This window comes from Alternaria incomplexa, assembly GCF_024043165.1.
Source record: "Alternaria incomplexa strain BMP 0042 chromosome Unknown scaffold_17, whole genome shotgun sequence".
NCBI classification, from domain to species: Eukaryota; Fungi; Ascomycota; class Dothideomycetes; order Pleosporales; family Pleosporaceae; genus Alternaria; species Alternaria incomplexa.
Window position 1 is genome coordinate 446708 of NW_026249866.1, and position 14084 is coordinate 460791.

The 14084-nt window shown below is 53.9% G+C and overlaps 7 protein-coding genes across 7 annotated transcripts; 4 read left to right on the forward strand and 3 right to left on the reverse strand.

Annotated features, from left to right (window-relative positions):
* Nucleotides 1–363: 363 nt before the first annotated feature.
* On the forward strand, nucleotides 364–3115 carry J4E90_009795 (uncharacterized protein; the record flags this gene model as incomplete). The annotated part of the gene is made up of 3 exons (XM_051439313.1): nucleotides 364–460; nucleotides 520–2073; nucleotides 2367–3115. The coding sequence occupies 3 exons, from the start codon at nucleotides 364–366 to the stop codon at nucleotides 3113–3115; spliced, it is 2400 nt and encodes a 799-aa protein (XP_051286917.1).
* Nucleotides 3116–4525: 1410 nt separating this feature from the next.
* Nucleotides 4526–6017, forward strand: J4E90_009796 (uncharacterized protein; the record flags this gene model as incomplete). Its single annotated transcript, XM_051439314.1, has 3 exons — nucleotides 4526–4709; nucleotides 4761–5347; nucleotides 5394–6017. 3 exons carry the CDS (start codon nucleotides 4526–4528, stop codon nucleotides 6015–6017), a joined length of 1395 nt encoding a protein of 464 aa, XP_051286918.1.
* A 623-nt stretch (nucleotides 6018–6640) lies between these two features.
* On the forward strand, nucleotides 6641–7422 carry J4E90_009797 (uncharacterized protein; the record flags this gene model as incomplete). Its single annotated transcript, XM_051439315.1, has 2 exons — nucleotides 6641–7135; nucleotides 7201–7422. 2 exons carry the CDS (start codon nucleotides 6641–6643, stop codon nucleotides 7420–7422), a joined length of 717 nt encoding a protein of 238 aa, XP_051286919.1.
* A 652-nt stretch (nucleotides 7423–8074) lies between these two features.
* J4E90_009798 (uncharacterized protein) lies at nucleotides 8075–9620 on the reverse strand (the record flags this gene model as incomplete). The annotated part of the gene is made up of 5 exons (XM_051439316.1): nucleotides 8075–8138; nucleotides 8196–9211; nucleotides 9260–9456; nucleotides 9506–9530; nucleotides 9579–9620. 5 exons carry the CDS (start codon nucleotides 9618–9620, stop codon nucleotides 8075–8077), a joined length of 1344 nt encoding a protein of 447 aa, XP_051286920.1.
* A 1116-nt stretch (nucleotides 9621–10736) lies between these two features.
* J4E90_009799 (uncharacterized protein) lies at nucleotides 10737–11452 on the reverse strand (the record flags this gene model as incomplete). The annotated part of the gene is made up of 4 exons (XM_051439317.1): nucleotides 10737–10856; nucleotides 10915–11073; nucleotides 11144–11175; nucleotides 11437–11452. 4 exons carry the CDS (start codon nucleotides 11450–11452, stop codon nucleotides 10737–10739), a joined length of 327 nt encoding a protein of 108 aa, XP_051286921.1.
* An 886-nt stretch (nucleotides 11453–12338) lies between these two features.
* On the forward strand, nucleotides 12339–13385 carry J4E90_009800 (uncharacterized protein; the record flags this gene model as incomplete). Its single annotated transcript, XM_051439318.1, has 5 exons — nucleotides 12339–12581; nucleotides 12641–12724; nucleotides 12777–12790; nucleotides 12907–13321; nucleotides 13371–13385. 5 exons carry the CDS (start codon nucleotides 12339–12341, stop codon nucleotides 13383–13385), a joined length of 771 nt encoding a protein of 256 aa, XP_051286922.1.
* Nucleotides 13386–13569: 184 nt separating this feature from the next.
* J4E90_009801 (uncharacterized protein) lies at nucleotides 13570–14055 on the reverse strand (the record flags this gene model as incomplete). The annotated part of the gene is made up of 1 exon (XM_051439319.1): nucleotides 13570–14055. One exon carries the CDS (start codon nucleotides 14053–14055, stop codon nucleotides 13570–13572), a length of 486 nt encoding a protein of 161 aa, XP_051286923.1.
* Between the last annotated feature and the right edge of the window lie 29 nt (nucleotides 14056–14084).

Here is a 14084-nt window from a genome sequence, read left to right on the forward strand (position 1 = left end):
TTGCCTGCATGGATTGCTGCATGACACGTCAATTGCGAAAAAGCACTTCACCGCCTGTCGCCGTCATATCGACGCAGGCAAATGCAGGCAGTCTTTCCCTACTAGTGTCGCCATGCCATCCCGAGCCACACCAACATGTGCGTTGCTCAACGGTGCGCGCCATTTGTCGGTGGAGATGGCATGGGTCTGGCGAATTCTATGGCGCACTCCGCAGATGTGGCTCCTAGCTAATGCACGATCCGCGGACCTCTAAACCTCTTTCGAAAAGTCGCGACTCGCCGTCCGAGCTTGTGCTGATCCATGTCTTTAGCGCGACCGATACACTACGAGACTCATCACTCCCAGTCGCACCCTCCACCGCAAATGTCCACTTCCAACAACCCTCCAGCCCCGGCGCCCTATAGCTTCGATGCTGCGCGCGCCTCGTCGCTGAACGCTGCCAGCTCCCCGAACCCCTATGGTACAGCCCCGCTCCCAAAAGCAATGGTCAAGCTTTGTCCCAAACTAACTCTCCCCCAGGCCCGTCTCACGAACCTCCACCTCCACCATCCTTCGCGCGGCCCCAAATGCCTCCTCCATCGTCCCCCACACAGCAGCATCTCCATGCATCCCAGTCGCAGCGTCCACAATACACCTCCAACTTTGGCGCCAACAGAGAGCTTCCTGGCCTAGGTCAGGCGTTGCGACCGGGAAGCAGCATGTCCATCTCATCTCTTATCGGCGGCGGCGGTGACACAGGTGCGCTCAACCAAACAGCGCAATCACAGCCCTCGCCTCCCACCAACGCCCCAGTACCCAACGGCCACAGCATGCAGCCACCTTCGCCTCGACGTGGCCTGCCCGCTAGTTCACGGTCGGATTTCCCTCTGTTTCGCCGTCAACCCACCCCAGAACGCAACATGTACGCCAGCAATACCTCGCGGCCATCTGAAGGTCATGCCTTCTCGGCCGGCTCACCCAGACAGTCCTACAGCAACCATGGCTCGCCTGATCCGGGCCGCCAGTCGCTGCCACCAACGACGCAATCCTACAAGCCCATGAACTTCGCCGGCCACCGCCCCTACGCGCAAGATACAGGTCGACAGCCTGCCGCGAATGTCCCACCCCGACCGAATAGCCAACCGATGGGCCCTCTGGCAAACACCGAACAAGAGGGCAGATCTTCGTACGACGGGTTTCCAGGCCGGCGCAGCGTCTACGGGCCAAACGAGGAGCGGCGGCGCACACTGGGGGAGTCGCACCACGCAAGGCCCAATGCTGCAGAACTCTTAGCAGGCACCAACCACAATGCTTCTGAGAGGGATCGGCCCGTGACTGTTCACCCTGTGTCGCAGTCTGGCTTCAGTCCACCGCAGGCGCAGCGCAACATCTCTGGCTCATCCGAACCTCCACGCAGTCTGTGGCGCCAATCAGCGCCCACCGGTGCTGTCCATGAACCACCTCATGACAGTCGCGCAGAGGAACCTCCGCCGATGCATCGCACCTATGGCCCGTACCCCCCATCCATGCTGGGCGCTCCCCGATATGGCGCCCAAAGTTCAGAGGATATGTTGCGACGCAGTGTAGACCAGTTGGGCCATCGCGTAGTCGAGCAGTACCACGCTCCTCCTACCTCCGACCCCAACTCCCTAGAGCGACAGAGGACCGAGCCACTCGCACGCTCTCTATCCTCCAGCGGAAGATCGCTCTATGATCAGCCTTCCAGGATGGGTGAGGCCATGCAACACTCGAAATCGCACATTGGCTTTGGTTTGGAGGCGAGCAGACGAACGGGCAGAGCGTCTCCGCTTCCACAGGCTGTTCAAGGTGCCTCGGCGCAGCCCTTCTCCGTTGGCAAAGATCCTGGAATCAAGAGCGAATTCGGGCGCATGTTCTCCGGTCTCGGCAGCGGGCTGGGATCGACGACCCCATCGCGGGGAAGTCCCATGCCACAGAACGGCCAGGGCTCATTTGAATCGGACAACGGCGAAATGATGAGAAGAATCGGTTCCCAGCAAGGAAGGAAGCCGAAGCGAGTCAAGGATGAGGAGGGAATCTTCGACATCGAGACTACTGATGGTAGAGGAACACCCGGTGCGCGTGGGACCAAACGGAACAAGCACCATCATCATCAGTGAGTTCCCTCATTGCCATACAAGATGCGTACTAACAGCATAGTCACCACCATCACCATCACCACCAACACAAGCCTGACGAAGACACGTCGATCCAGCCAACCTCAACTACCATTAACGGGCGACACCCCAGTCTACCACAAGCTGGCCCAGGCCATTCAGTTCATCACCACCATCACATTGCAGGAAACCCTCATCACCACCATCACCACCACCACGCCCCTCGACCTAACCACGAGCCGTTGCAGCAAGTAACAAAGATCCTGACCAAGGTCCATGACGTACAGCCTGTTCTTGACGACGCTGCGAAACGCCCTCGCAAACATCTTGGATCACAGCTGTACGATGCAAAGACAGAACTGCCCAAGCCCAACTCATCGTTAGATGACCAGTTCGGATACGCCTCGAAACCTCAACGGCTGCCTCGTTTCGACGTCAATCCCATCAATTGCACTTTTACTATCAGAGTGCCGCGTTACTACCTGAAGCCACGACAACGCCAGCACGTCGTGTTAGAGAGGCATCTTTGGGGTGCGCGCGTGTATCGCGACGATTCAGATCCTATTGCTGCTGCGATCCACTCTGGATGGATCCGTGGTGAATGGGATGATACTGTCGACGTCACCATGCTCGACCCACGCATCACTGCGCCCAACGACCCAGCCGATGCTGCTGACGTTCTAACGAAGGTGCCAGCGGCCCCTGTGACACCACCCGCCGATATGGACTTGCAGATTGAGATACTCATCTTGCCACAACTTCAGGAGTACACTGGTTCCGTCGAATATGGCATCTCAAGCAGGAAGAGCAAGGCTCATGAGGGTCTCAGCTTCATGATCAATAAGATTCGATGGGTTGAGGAAGGCATCGGCAGCCGAGGACAAGAACGAACAGCAGCGGCATTGAAGCGACGATTGGATGCCAGCGCGACTCTGCTTGCTTTGCAAAGGGGAATCGACAACACGCACAGGGTCAATGGCATGACCAAACTACATGCTTGAGATTTAGTTGGATGGATCAAGGTCCATGACATATAACGGCCGTCTGGATAGTGATTTAGCATGGCATTTGTAGCGCAGGATGATTTTAGCATTGCTAGATACCCGCATCTTTTATAGCTTGACTCTGGCGTAGGATTGCACATAGCGTCGGCGAATTCTGGGAAACGATGTAATGAGGTGTTGCACACGACATGAAAAAAACTTTTACTTTTGGCATTATCTATCTGTGTTGATGAGTGCTTTTCCAACGGTACGCCTATGGCTGCAATGCGTTGTTATCAGGTCAGCCACACGTGGGGAGAGTGGTAACCAATCCCGCGGCGATCACACACCGCAGTACCAGAGCGATAGCGGCCTGGACGTACCCCGGGCTTGCGTGTACGCACCTTAAGCAAGAGCAGTCTGTCCCATTTGCGTGGTGTGCATTTGATCCTTCAACCTTCAACGCCCAGGCGACAGATCGCGAGGTACACGAAACTCTGGCAGCCCACTGCCCCGCCACGACGAAAGCTTACGTGACGCCCCTCATCACAGCGCGTACAATAACTGATGTCAACGATGCATCACCGGACTTACTCCATATCGACTGTAAGTAGTCTTTTTTCCTTGCTAGGATCTCCAGGATGCACCATTGTTTTTTTTGCCGATTTACGACGACTGGCGCGCGACTACGACAATGTAAAGAAATTTCGCTCCCATCCATCACGTCTTTCCGGCAATCGGCGGCTTTAGGCAGGCATGTTTCTGGACCCCCTAGCTATGCTGCTGGAGCCATTGTCGTCATACCGCAGAAGCAGGCGGCATCATGGCACACGACCCGGAGAGCTCGTAGCAGCATGGCAACGGCTGAGAGTCTTGGAGCTGTCCTGCCGGTGCTCATTGCTGTAGGCAAGCACCAAGGAATGCGCATGGGCAGGCGCCAACGACGACCGTTGTTTGCGCTGTCACGACTGGCGGACATGTGGACACATTGGACTGCAGCCACACGTGCTACCGAATGAGAATCACCCGTCACATCTGCTCCACCGCGCCCGCTAGCCTGGAGCCGCAATCCGAACGCTTATTGCTCTGGCTTGTGAAAAGAAGGACGCCGTACCGAATGCGGGGGAATCATCGTCAATCAATCCATCTCCTCTCGCTTCTTGACTGCCGGGCCGACCTTACGACCCTGCAACACGACACTCGACGTCCATACACATATTGCTTCACCTAACAGACGACTTCAGCCGTGCGACTCCACAGCCTTCTGTTGACCGCCTAGCATCTCCCCTTGCTGCATCGTTGATTAAAAGCCGCATTCTCGCTGCATCTCGGAATACCTTCGGCTAGATTTCCGATCCATATAACTTTTACTTCGCTTCGCCAGTCGCATCGTCACTGGACTTCAGGGAGCTGTACTTGCCGCATACAATGACCGACTCCAATGCCGACTCCAATGGATTCTATGCGCCCAATATGCGCGCAGTGCCTGCTGGCGACTTCGTAAGACCAAGCAGAAAGACTAACGGTGCTGGTGTACAGGCCGAAGACACGCGGATATGCGTCGTCATGGTAGGCTTGCCCGCGCGGGGCAAGAGTTTGATCGCACAGAAAGGTACGTTTCTCCTGTACGGTCTCGTATAGACACTAACGAGTTGCAACGCAGTGGTTCGCTACCTCCATTGGTTATCGATCAAATCCAAAACGTTCAACGTTGGCCAGTATCGTCGTACTGCGACCCCAAACCCCTCCGCCGAGTTCTTCGATACCTCCAACCCAGAAGGAGAGCGTCTCCGGAAAGCAGCCGCCGAAGCAGCTGTTAACGACATGTGCAAATGGTTTTCTGAGGGCAGGGGCTTGATCGCGATACTAGACGCCACAAACTCGACCAAAAGCCGACGCAGGTGGATACAGGAGCGATGCGCCGCCGAGAACATCGAGACGCTATTCGTTGAGTCAAAATGCGACGACGAAGATCTCATTATGAGCAACATATTGGAAGTCAAGACGACATCTCCAGACTATGTCGGTCAAGACCCCGAAGAAGCTGCAGCGGATTTCCGCAACCGTATCCGGAACTACGAGAAGGTGTACCAGACCATAGACGAGGACGAGCGCGACCTCACATACGTCAAGCTCATCGACGTGGGCAAGCAAGTCATCATCAACCAGATTCAGGACTACCTCCAGAGTAGGGTCGTCTACTACTTGATGAATCTCCACATCAAGCCGCGCTCGATCTGGTTATCGCGAGTAAGTATATGTCGCAAACACGAGCTATGAAAACTAATCGTGGCAGCACGGTGAATCCGAGTACAACCTCACAGGTCAGATTGGAGGAGACGCAAATCTATCAGAGCGAGGAGATGCTTATGCGCATGCGCTACCCGGTCTGGTTGCGAAATCGGTCGGCGACGGTCGCAAACTTACTGTCTGGACCTCAACCTTGAAGCGAACGATCCAAACCGCACGATTCCTCACATTCGAGAAGTTGGAATGGAAAGCGCTCGACGAACTCGACTCGGGCGTCTGCGACGGTCTCACATACGCTCAAATCGAACAGAAGTTCCCCGAAGACTTCAAGCAACGCGACGAGGACAAATACAACTACCGTTACTTGGGTGGAGAGTCATATCGCGACGTTGTCATTCGTTTGGAGCCCATTATCATGGAGCTGGAGCGGAGCGAGAATATCTTGATCGTTACACACCAGGCCATCCTGAGATGTATCTACGCATACTTCATGAACGTACCACAAGAGCAGAGCCCGTGGATGGAGGTCCCGCTACACACGTTGATAAAATTGACGCCCAAGGCGTACTCAACACAGGAAGAGAGACTGAAAGCCGACATACCGGCGGTCAGCACCTGGCGAGGTAAGGGCAGCAAGGCTGAGCATCAGCAGGCAAATGGCGGCACATAGCCTAACTCCTATCCAGCTCCCGGGGAAATCTGCGGCGCGCCTGCTCCCCTGGGAGCGGATGTTGGAAGAATCGTAACGAACTAGGCCAGTGCAAGTCTGGCTCGGCACTATAGACGGGCAAAGAAGGTTACCAGGGATTCGCGCTTCGATCAAGTCGGACTTGATCTCTCGGCGCGTATGTTAAGCATTGGGCATAGATTGGCATTTCAGCGTTTTGGTCACATCACTAGACGGCAATATCCAAGGTCGACGGTCAAGATGGGAAGGAGTCGACGTCTCTAAGCATAGCAGTAGCTACTAGATATCAATGTCAAAAACCATTCGATATCAGAACGGTTCTCTATCTACCAATATGCTCTGGATTTACGAAAAGCTGCGACGCAGCAGCACACAAAGCACTAACAAACAAGCACGTACTACCAGTCTTGGGAAGCATGACGGTAGTGCCTCGTCGCTGCCACCTTCCCATCTCAGCCTCCCCCGCGGACATTGACCATCACCGCAACCCCACCCAAACCCCAAGCTCCGACCGCATCGCACATACGCACGCATCCTAACAGCACACACCCGTTCTGTAAACACCTTGAATCCCGTCGCTCTCGCCTAGCCCCAGCAATGCGATCATGACATGGCCACCCCCTAACCCCGGCGGCGTAAACCTCCAGTTCATCGCCGAAGCGCAACAAATCATAAACAGCCACAACCAGCACCACGCGCACCAGCCCTCGTTCACTCACGCTACCGGCGGCCACGCACCCATCACCAACGACGAAATCGAATCAGAAGCCGCCTTCAACGCCCAGTTCACTGGACCCATTAGCACATTAGACTACGATGTACACACTGGTGTTGGTTCCAGTAGCGGCGGGTACGGCGCGCACCGTCTACATGGACAATCACCACAAACAGGAGGAAGTAGTGCTGGTAAGGCGGAGGCTCCCCCCAGTAAATCCACGCTGGAAACACGGAAGAGTATACAGGCACGGGGCAAGAATTGGAATTCTTTCTCTGGCGAAGCGCAGGGGAGGGCGTGGGAGGAGAGGCAGAAGAGGGATGAGGCGGTTAGTATACTGGAGAGTGAGGAGATACTGATGTGGATTGCGGGGGTGAGGAATGAGGTACGTCCCGTGAATGATCACACAAGTTGGAGAGGAGATCGGTTGCTAATTCGTGGTGGATACAGAGTGTACCACAAACGCGCGCGTTTTACCGTAACATCGTCCTCGGTCTCACACAACCGCCTGCAGATTGGAACGACGAGTGGGAGGTACAAAGTACTGGAAATGGAGCCGCAGAGGGGCAGGGTATGGCGGGGAGTGGGAGTCCGGCGAGAAGTGGAAAGGGCAAGGAGAGGGATATTGCGAAGATGAGGAAGAGGGTTAGTTCGGGGCAAGGACCTGCTTGAACGGAAGCTCGCATGTTCATCGTGAGATTCTTTGGCGTTACTTTGGATTTAAGGCGGATCGCGTTATACCCCAGCTTTTTTGTTCAGTTCACATGAGGGAAGTTTGTAATGGCAAGACGTACGACATTACTATTTTGCGTTGCGTAACTATTGCTTCCTTCCGTCTTATTCTCATTTGTATTCCAAGATCATACATGGCCTTCGCCAAACGCCGTGTCTTTCTTAGGTGCAGAAGTCCAAGCCTTTGCCAGCCCAGGCCAGACCGAACCCAGAGAACGATTGATACCTTTTCACCAAAGGTCGCGGGGAATGCCAATGTCAAAGCTCATCTGTTCCCCCAAATTCCAACCTCATCTCTGAACGACATCTGCCAAACCGAAAATCGTACATCTCACATACCCTCCTCCATACCGACATTCCTCCACCAAGGCTTACCATCCTCGCCACTAGCCTTATCAGCAAACATATCTGCCGCATCGCCCACCTGTCTCCTCTCACTAATCTCCCTGCTGACCTGACCCGACAGCTTGAGCTTCATTGCCTTGCTCGCCAGGAAAGGGTTATACTTTCGCGAACCGTTACCTTGCGCCATTCCTCGGGAAGACCGGATGAGTTCGCTTGACGTCCATCCGCCCCTCATGACGGGTAATTGCTATTGCAGAGGTTCTGAGGAGGAGGAGAGGCGGTTGAGGTGGAGGTAGACGTCTGTGCCGTATCTATGACCGATGTTGTTAGTAAAGAGATTATCTTGGGGTACGAACTGGGAGGCTTACCCTTCCATGGAAATCAACTTCAAATCTCCTCCGAAGTAGCGTGCGTATAGCCTTGATATGGGTAACCCGTAACCGAATCCAGCCATGGGTGCTTTGAAATCGCTCTTGTTGAAGTCGGGGTCCAGGCTCGGTGTTTGGTCGACGGTCGTGTACATGTATGTCCATACCAGCGGGATCGATGATCTGGGAATACCACCTCCTTCGTCCGAGATCTTAATTGTGATGTCCTCCTTGCCCTCTGCAACAATGACCTTGGTTACGGGGAACTCTTGTTTGTCCTGTCCATGTCTTTCCACCACAGCACGCAGCGAGTTCTTGAGAGTCTCGAAGAGCATGTGCGACAAGTGTCCTGGCACGTACATGAAGCTGATATCCGGGTTGCACACGAGCTGGACCTTCGGTGCATCGAATAGTCCGTAGTGGTCCTCGCAGACGAAGCGCGCATTCTCAATAGCCTCCTGAGCCAGTTCTTGAACATTGGTCTTTGTGCAGATTATACCGACGTAGTTGGGATCGTTTCGCGAGCGTTGGTCTGTGAGGGCGATGTGCTGGCCGATGAGCATACGGATACCGATACGCGACATATAGAAACGGTCGAGGAAGGCTTGGATGTTGTGGTCGATCTGCATCCTTTGCCTCTTGCGCTTCCATTCGAGAATGCCTTGTGCGACTGTCGTAACGACGCTGTCGTGCCGCCTCTTGATCTTCTCCAATGTGTCTGCAAACTTGGTGTTGTATGCGCCCAGCTCTGGCGGCCATTCCTGTCCGTCGTCTGCCGCGGCATAGTATCTCCGGCTCGCGCCTTTCACTTCTTTTGTGATCGTGCCGCCGTTTCCGTTTCCATTGCCATTGCCGTTCCCGTTCGTCGTCGGCGCGGACCGGTATTGTCCTGTTTTGATGCTGGGGTTCTGCGTCGGCTTGCTCATCAGGTTCTTATCGCCGGCTTTCTTCGCTGGTTTGAGGAGTCGCTCCTTGACCTCACTCGAGAGGGTCGGCCGGGGCAGTTCGACGAGTTCCTGTCAGATGAGTCAACGCGCTCCAGCGAGAACCTTAGCAATACACACTTCGAATGACTGCGCATACCAGTCGCGCACTCTTTGGATCGATGGCATCTCATTGAGGCCATCTGGAAGTTCGTTGAGCTCTTCCACGCGGTGGGCTAACCGTATGGGCAGTTCTTCAGAAAGGAATTGTGACGCGCGGAAGAGGGTTCCCGTAGATGGCTTCTCTCCAAATTGTACCATTTGCCGTAAGGAGACACCTGGTGGCATGTCAGACGAATACTGTAAGTGACCATGCGTGCTGCATACCGGTTGCTGGAAAGTTGCTGTAGTGCTATCCAAATGTTAGCTACGACCGCGACTGTGCGACAGGCTTGCCCACCTTGATGGTGTCCATCAGCCTCTCGCTCCGTTTCCACGACATGATGCCAATTGTACAGGCCGAAACGGCCTTTGTCGCTGCGTATTCGCCAAAGTGGTGCTGGTGCTGGTGGTGTTCACTGTCGAGCTACCCGAAGCACAGTTCCCGCCCCACTATGACGCTAATTGGTCTCGCTGCTACAGGCCGAGGTAACGGCGCGTCTGGATGCTGGGGAGCGATTTGAGAAAGGGAAGAGTGAAGTGGAAGAGAGACGCATGTGCTCGTGTGCCCTATGACACAGACTAGATGGCTGATGTACACGGAGTCTTCCGGCGATGACACCACTGCGACGAGCACCTGCGCTTCCCCCACACTTGACCTGCTTTCACGTGGAGAAGATGTGGAAAAGGCGCCACGAAGCCTCACGCTTTAACTACTGGCATCCCGCAGCTGACGAGACACAATGTGTCTAGCTTTTTGAGTCCCTGTTGCTTTTACTACCCACGCTGTCTAGCGAAACGAGTTGTTGACATTGCAAGTCTTCCGCAAGCATCCATGAGCTCCAGCCACACGATCCTCGGTTAGCTGTCGGAGAAAGCACCGGTAGAGCGCATGTTCCTGGCTGCATGTTCCTCAGGTCCGAGGGTGCAAGGTGCTCGCTGCTCGCGTGAGTCGCTCCCTAGAGGCTAGCACTAGACTATTCTTCTAGTCTGTACATTTTGTGGAAATGCCGCTCAACGTGTCAGAAAATTTGCGATGTATGCAATTGGCTCATCATCAGCTAGATGTATGTCGTCTTAGATACGAAATCGATGCTTGACCAATTCTGCCGTCTTTGGAAGCAAATCGTAATGAATCACTGGGGGCTGCACGATGTTTGCGACTTGTTCACGGAAGATGATGAGCGTGTTGAATGATCGGTAGAGGAGATTTGGTATTCCGAAAGTGCAACTAAGTCCAAACAGGCTCTATGCCGCACCAAAGTCGAAAAGCGCCTTGAAATGATACACCTAACATAATCTACATGAAGGGGTATTGCGGTCTAACTGCGCTCACCGCCTCCGTCGTTCGTCTATCATCGATGATGGTACAATCCAAACAGTTTTTGGGTCGAAAAGGTATTATAGAAAGGTCATGGCGTGTCGATAGGATGGTATAAACGCTCGAGAGGTGATACGCTTATTTAGTCTCGTTCTGGAGGAAGGTGATCAAGTCGTTGCGGTCCTTGGGCTTCTTGAGACCACCGAAAGCCATCTTGGTTCCGGGAATGTACTTCTTGGGGTTCTCGAGGTACTCGAACTGTGCTTCGTCAGCATGCATACCCACCACGTAAGCGTCTTCTTGTGGTATAACATACAAGAGTCTCGTTGCCCCACTCAACGCCCTTCTGCTTGTTGGCGTCGGTGTATGAGAATCCCTCAACCTGGCCGGACTTGCGGCCGAAGAGACCGTGTAGGTTGGGGCCGATCTTGTTACCCTCGCCCTCCTTCAGGGTGTGGCACTGAGCGCAGCGGGTCTGGAGGTTCGTTAGACTAGGTTCGGGAGGCGTGGACGATGGCGCGGAGGCCGGTTCGGTGTGTTCGTACCTTGAAGAGGTTGGCACCCTTCTTAGCATCGCCTGAACAAAGTGTTAGTTGTATGTGGTGACAAAATTTCTTTGTCCAGGCAAACAATCCGCCACCGTCCGCCCTTTGTCGCAAAGCTGCCACCTTGCGCTCACCGCTTCTTGAGTTGTCAACTATTCGGTCGGGACACCGGGAATAATTGATTCCTCATAGGAGTCGGATATCGGTATGCGCGCAGGCTCAATGGGTAGCAGACGATGGTCGACAAAGTGACAGACGGCCGATGACGTCTAACCGGTGTCAAGAAAACGTACCCTGCTCGAAACCCATCTTGAAGATGTGGTGGTGGTTGAGGTGAGATTAAGTGTTGGTGGAGGTGAAGTGGTAAAAGTTAATGTAACTCTAGTCGTGACTGAGAGGTTGCGAGAGAGAAAAGATGGCCAAGTAGGAGTTGAGAGGCTTGAGAGAGTTTTAAGAATCTTGCCGTTAGCCGCGACGAAATGACGGGCCCAGGGCCCTGACGCGAGCACGGGTCACGGGACTAGCCAATCAGGCGACAGGTATAACTCAGTAGCAAAAAGTGCTCGGGTGGAACCGGTCCGGGATGGCAAACAGGAATCGCGATCAAATGGCGGTGCACTCGCCGCATCTGGTCTCTGTTCCTCAGCCAACTTGCCGTCGCTGCTTTCACGCCACGCCGTCCATTGCGACTCCTGACTCCCTAGGCTATCTCGCAACTTACTCGGCAATCTCGCATGAAGCTTGTGGGATAATGCCGTCACCAAGTGCTGCGTTGGCTGCTGCGAGTCTTTTTAGCACTCGTGCTGCGGTCAATCATCGTGAAGAATTTCGCTCTTCTTTCCTCCGGTGGTAGAATAAGCAGCGTCTGGCCTATTTGGTTGCCCTGCAGGACGCTTCTTCCCTGCTTTCCCTGGCCCGAATTCGATATGTGAAGCCTGTACAAGGGTCCGCAAATCGATGTGACATGCCCACTAACCCGCGCACCTCCACGCACCTGGTTCCCTAACATGACGGGCCAGGGTCATGAATAACGTTCTCTGTTATCTGCACAGCAGCCCATTACTATTTCAAGCGCCGGCCAGGATCGACACTATTCTGCCCTCTTTGCAAACAGCCTTCTAGTGTTGGTCAGTCGCACTTCAGCCCCAGCTCGACGGTTGACATCATCGTGCCCCGCCACACCTCGACCGACCGGATGGACCAGATTCCGGGCATTCTATACGCTGATGAGGACTTTACCACATGGCTGATACTCGGCGCCAGCAGAGGCATAGGGCTAGAGTTTGTCAGACAGCTGTTAACTAAGAATGAGCGCATCATCGCTACTGTACGGGAGCCTTGGGCCGGTCATGCCAGCGGTCTGTGGGGACAAGCGGGGAGCGATCATGGCCGATGCCAAATGTACACATGCGACATATTGTCAGAGCAAAGCATAGAGGTGTGTGCTGTTGACGATTGCGTTGTCATTCCAGAGGGGAACTAACTGGTCATCCGCAGAAATTCGTTGCGCAACTGGCCATGATACCGAACCTGAAGATAGACTACGTCGTACTAAACGCAGGAGTGCTAAGATACCCAAACGTAAGTCCGACATTGTCCACAGCATGCAAGGGAGCCGCACTAACCGATGTAGAGGGCCACTGAGCTGTGAGTCTTCCTTTACCGTTGCCGTTACGCCTTGCTGGTTATGGCTAAAGCGTGCATTTCCAATAAACGACAATCAATCTGAAGTGGCTGAAGTACTGGAAATTAACATTTTCTAGGTCTTTCGATGAGTTTGCCTTCCATTTGCATACCAACACCATTGGACCCATCATCACAGCGCAGAAGTTGCTGAAAACAAACATACCAATTGGCACCATCGTCTTCATGTCCAGCGATTCGGGCTCGCAAGGTAATTTCCGGGAGATGGAGGACGGATTCGCTGCATACGCTGCGTCAAAAGCTGCACTCAATATGGCAGTAAGGCACATGGCCGCCGAGTTGAAGAGAAAAGATGATGATACCATCATCTTGTGCATGCACCCGGGAGAAGTCGCAACAGACATGGCTAACGTTCAGCTACCGTGGGAAGTCCAGGGCATAATCACACCAGAAGAGTCGGTGATGAAGATGATCGAAGTGATCAAGAGCAAAGGCATACAGCACAGCGGCACTTTCTGGACTTATGAGAATAAGGTCAGTATCGTACACTTCACTCGCGGATCAATCACTGACATTGACCTAGCCGTACATCTGGTGACAACTGAAGATATTCGTAACGCTTACGACTCTCATACTCTTTGCAAAATCTCCGCTAAGCAGTACCTATACCCACATACTAGAATGTATATGCATTGTTGTTTCACGATCTTTGCTACCGTTCCCGTTCGGATGAATCTCTCATGCCCGTCGCCGTGGTCCAATTTCATCCACCACAGCCTCCATCAAGCAATTTCCCCGACCATCCGACGAACTTCGTCTGTGTCCCAATCCAGCCTCTCAGAACCAGCAGGTAGGCTATAGTCGACCAGAACCCGCACTGGTCTGATTGGTTTCGCCTTTTCCTTCTCCATCCGGCGACTCTTCTGCGCGCGCCGTGCCGCCTCCATGACATGTTGTATCTTCCTATCAGATTCTCCGACCACATATTTGCTGGCCATGTACGCCTGAGACTCTGATGCTGAGAGGCCAATCACACCAGTCTGTGTGATTACACTGTCTTCACGTTTCTGTCGCTTCCGGTGGTGCAAGTCTTTGTCTTCGTCACGCTCACTCTTAATGATGACAAGAGTCGGGGACGAAGACTTGGTAGTTGGGGAAGACATGGTCTTGTTGTTGGGCGCGGCACTGGCGTTCAGATACCTCCAGAATGAAGGGCAGCCGCATACACCGTCTTGTTCTGGGTTTCGGGGACACTTGCGTTTAGCCATTTTGGTGTCGGTATGTGTTAGATTGTGCC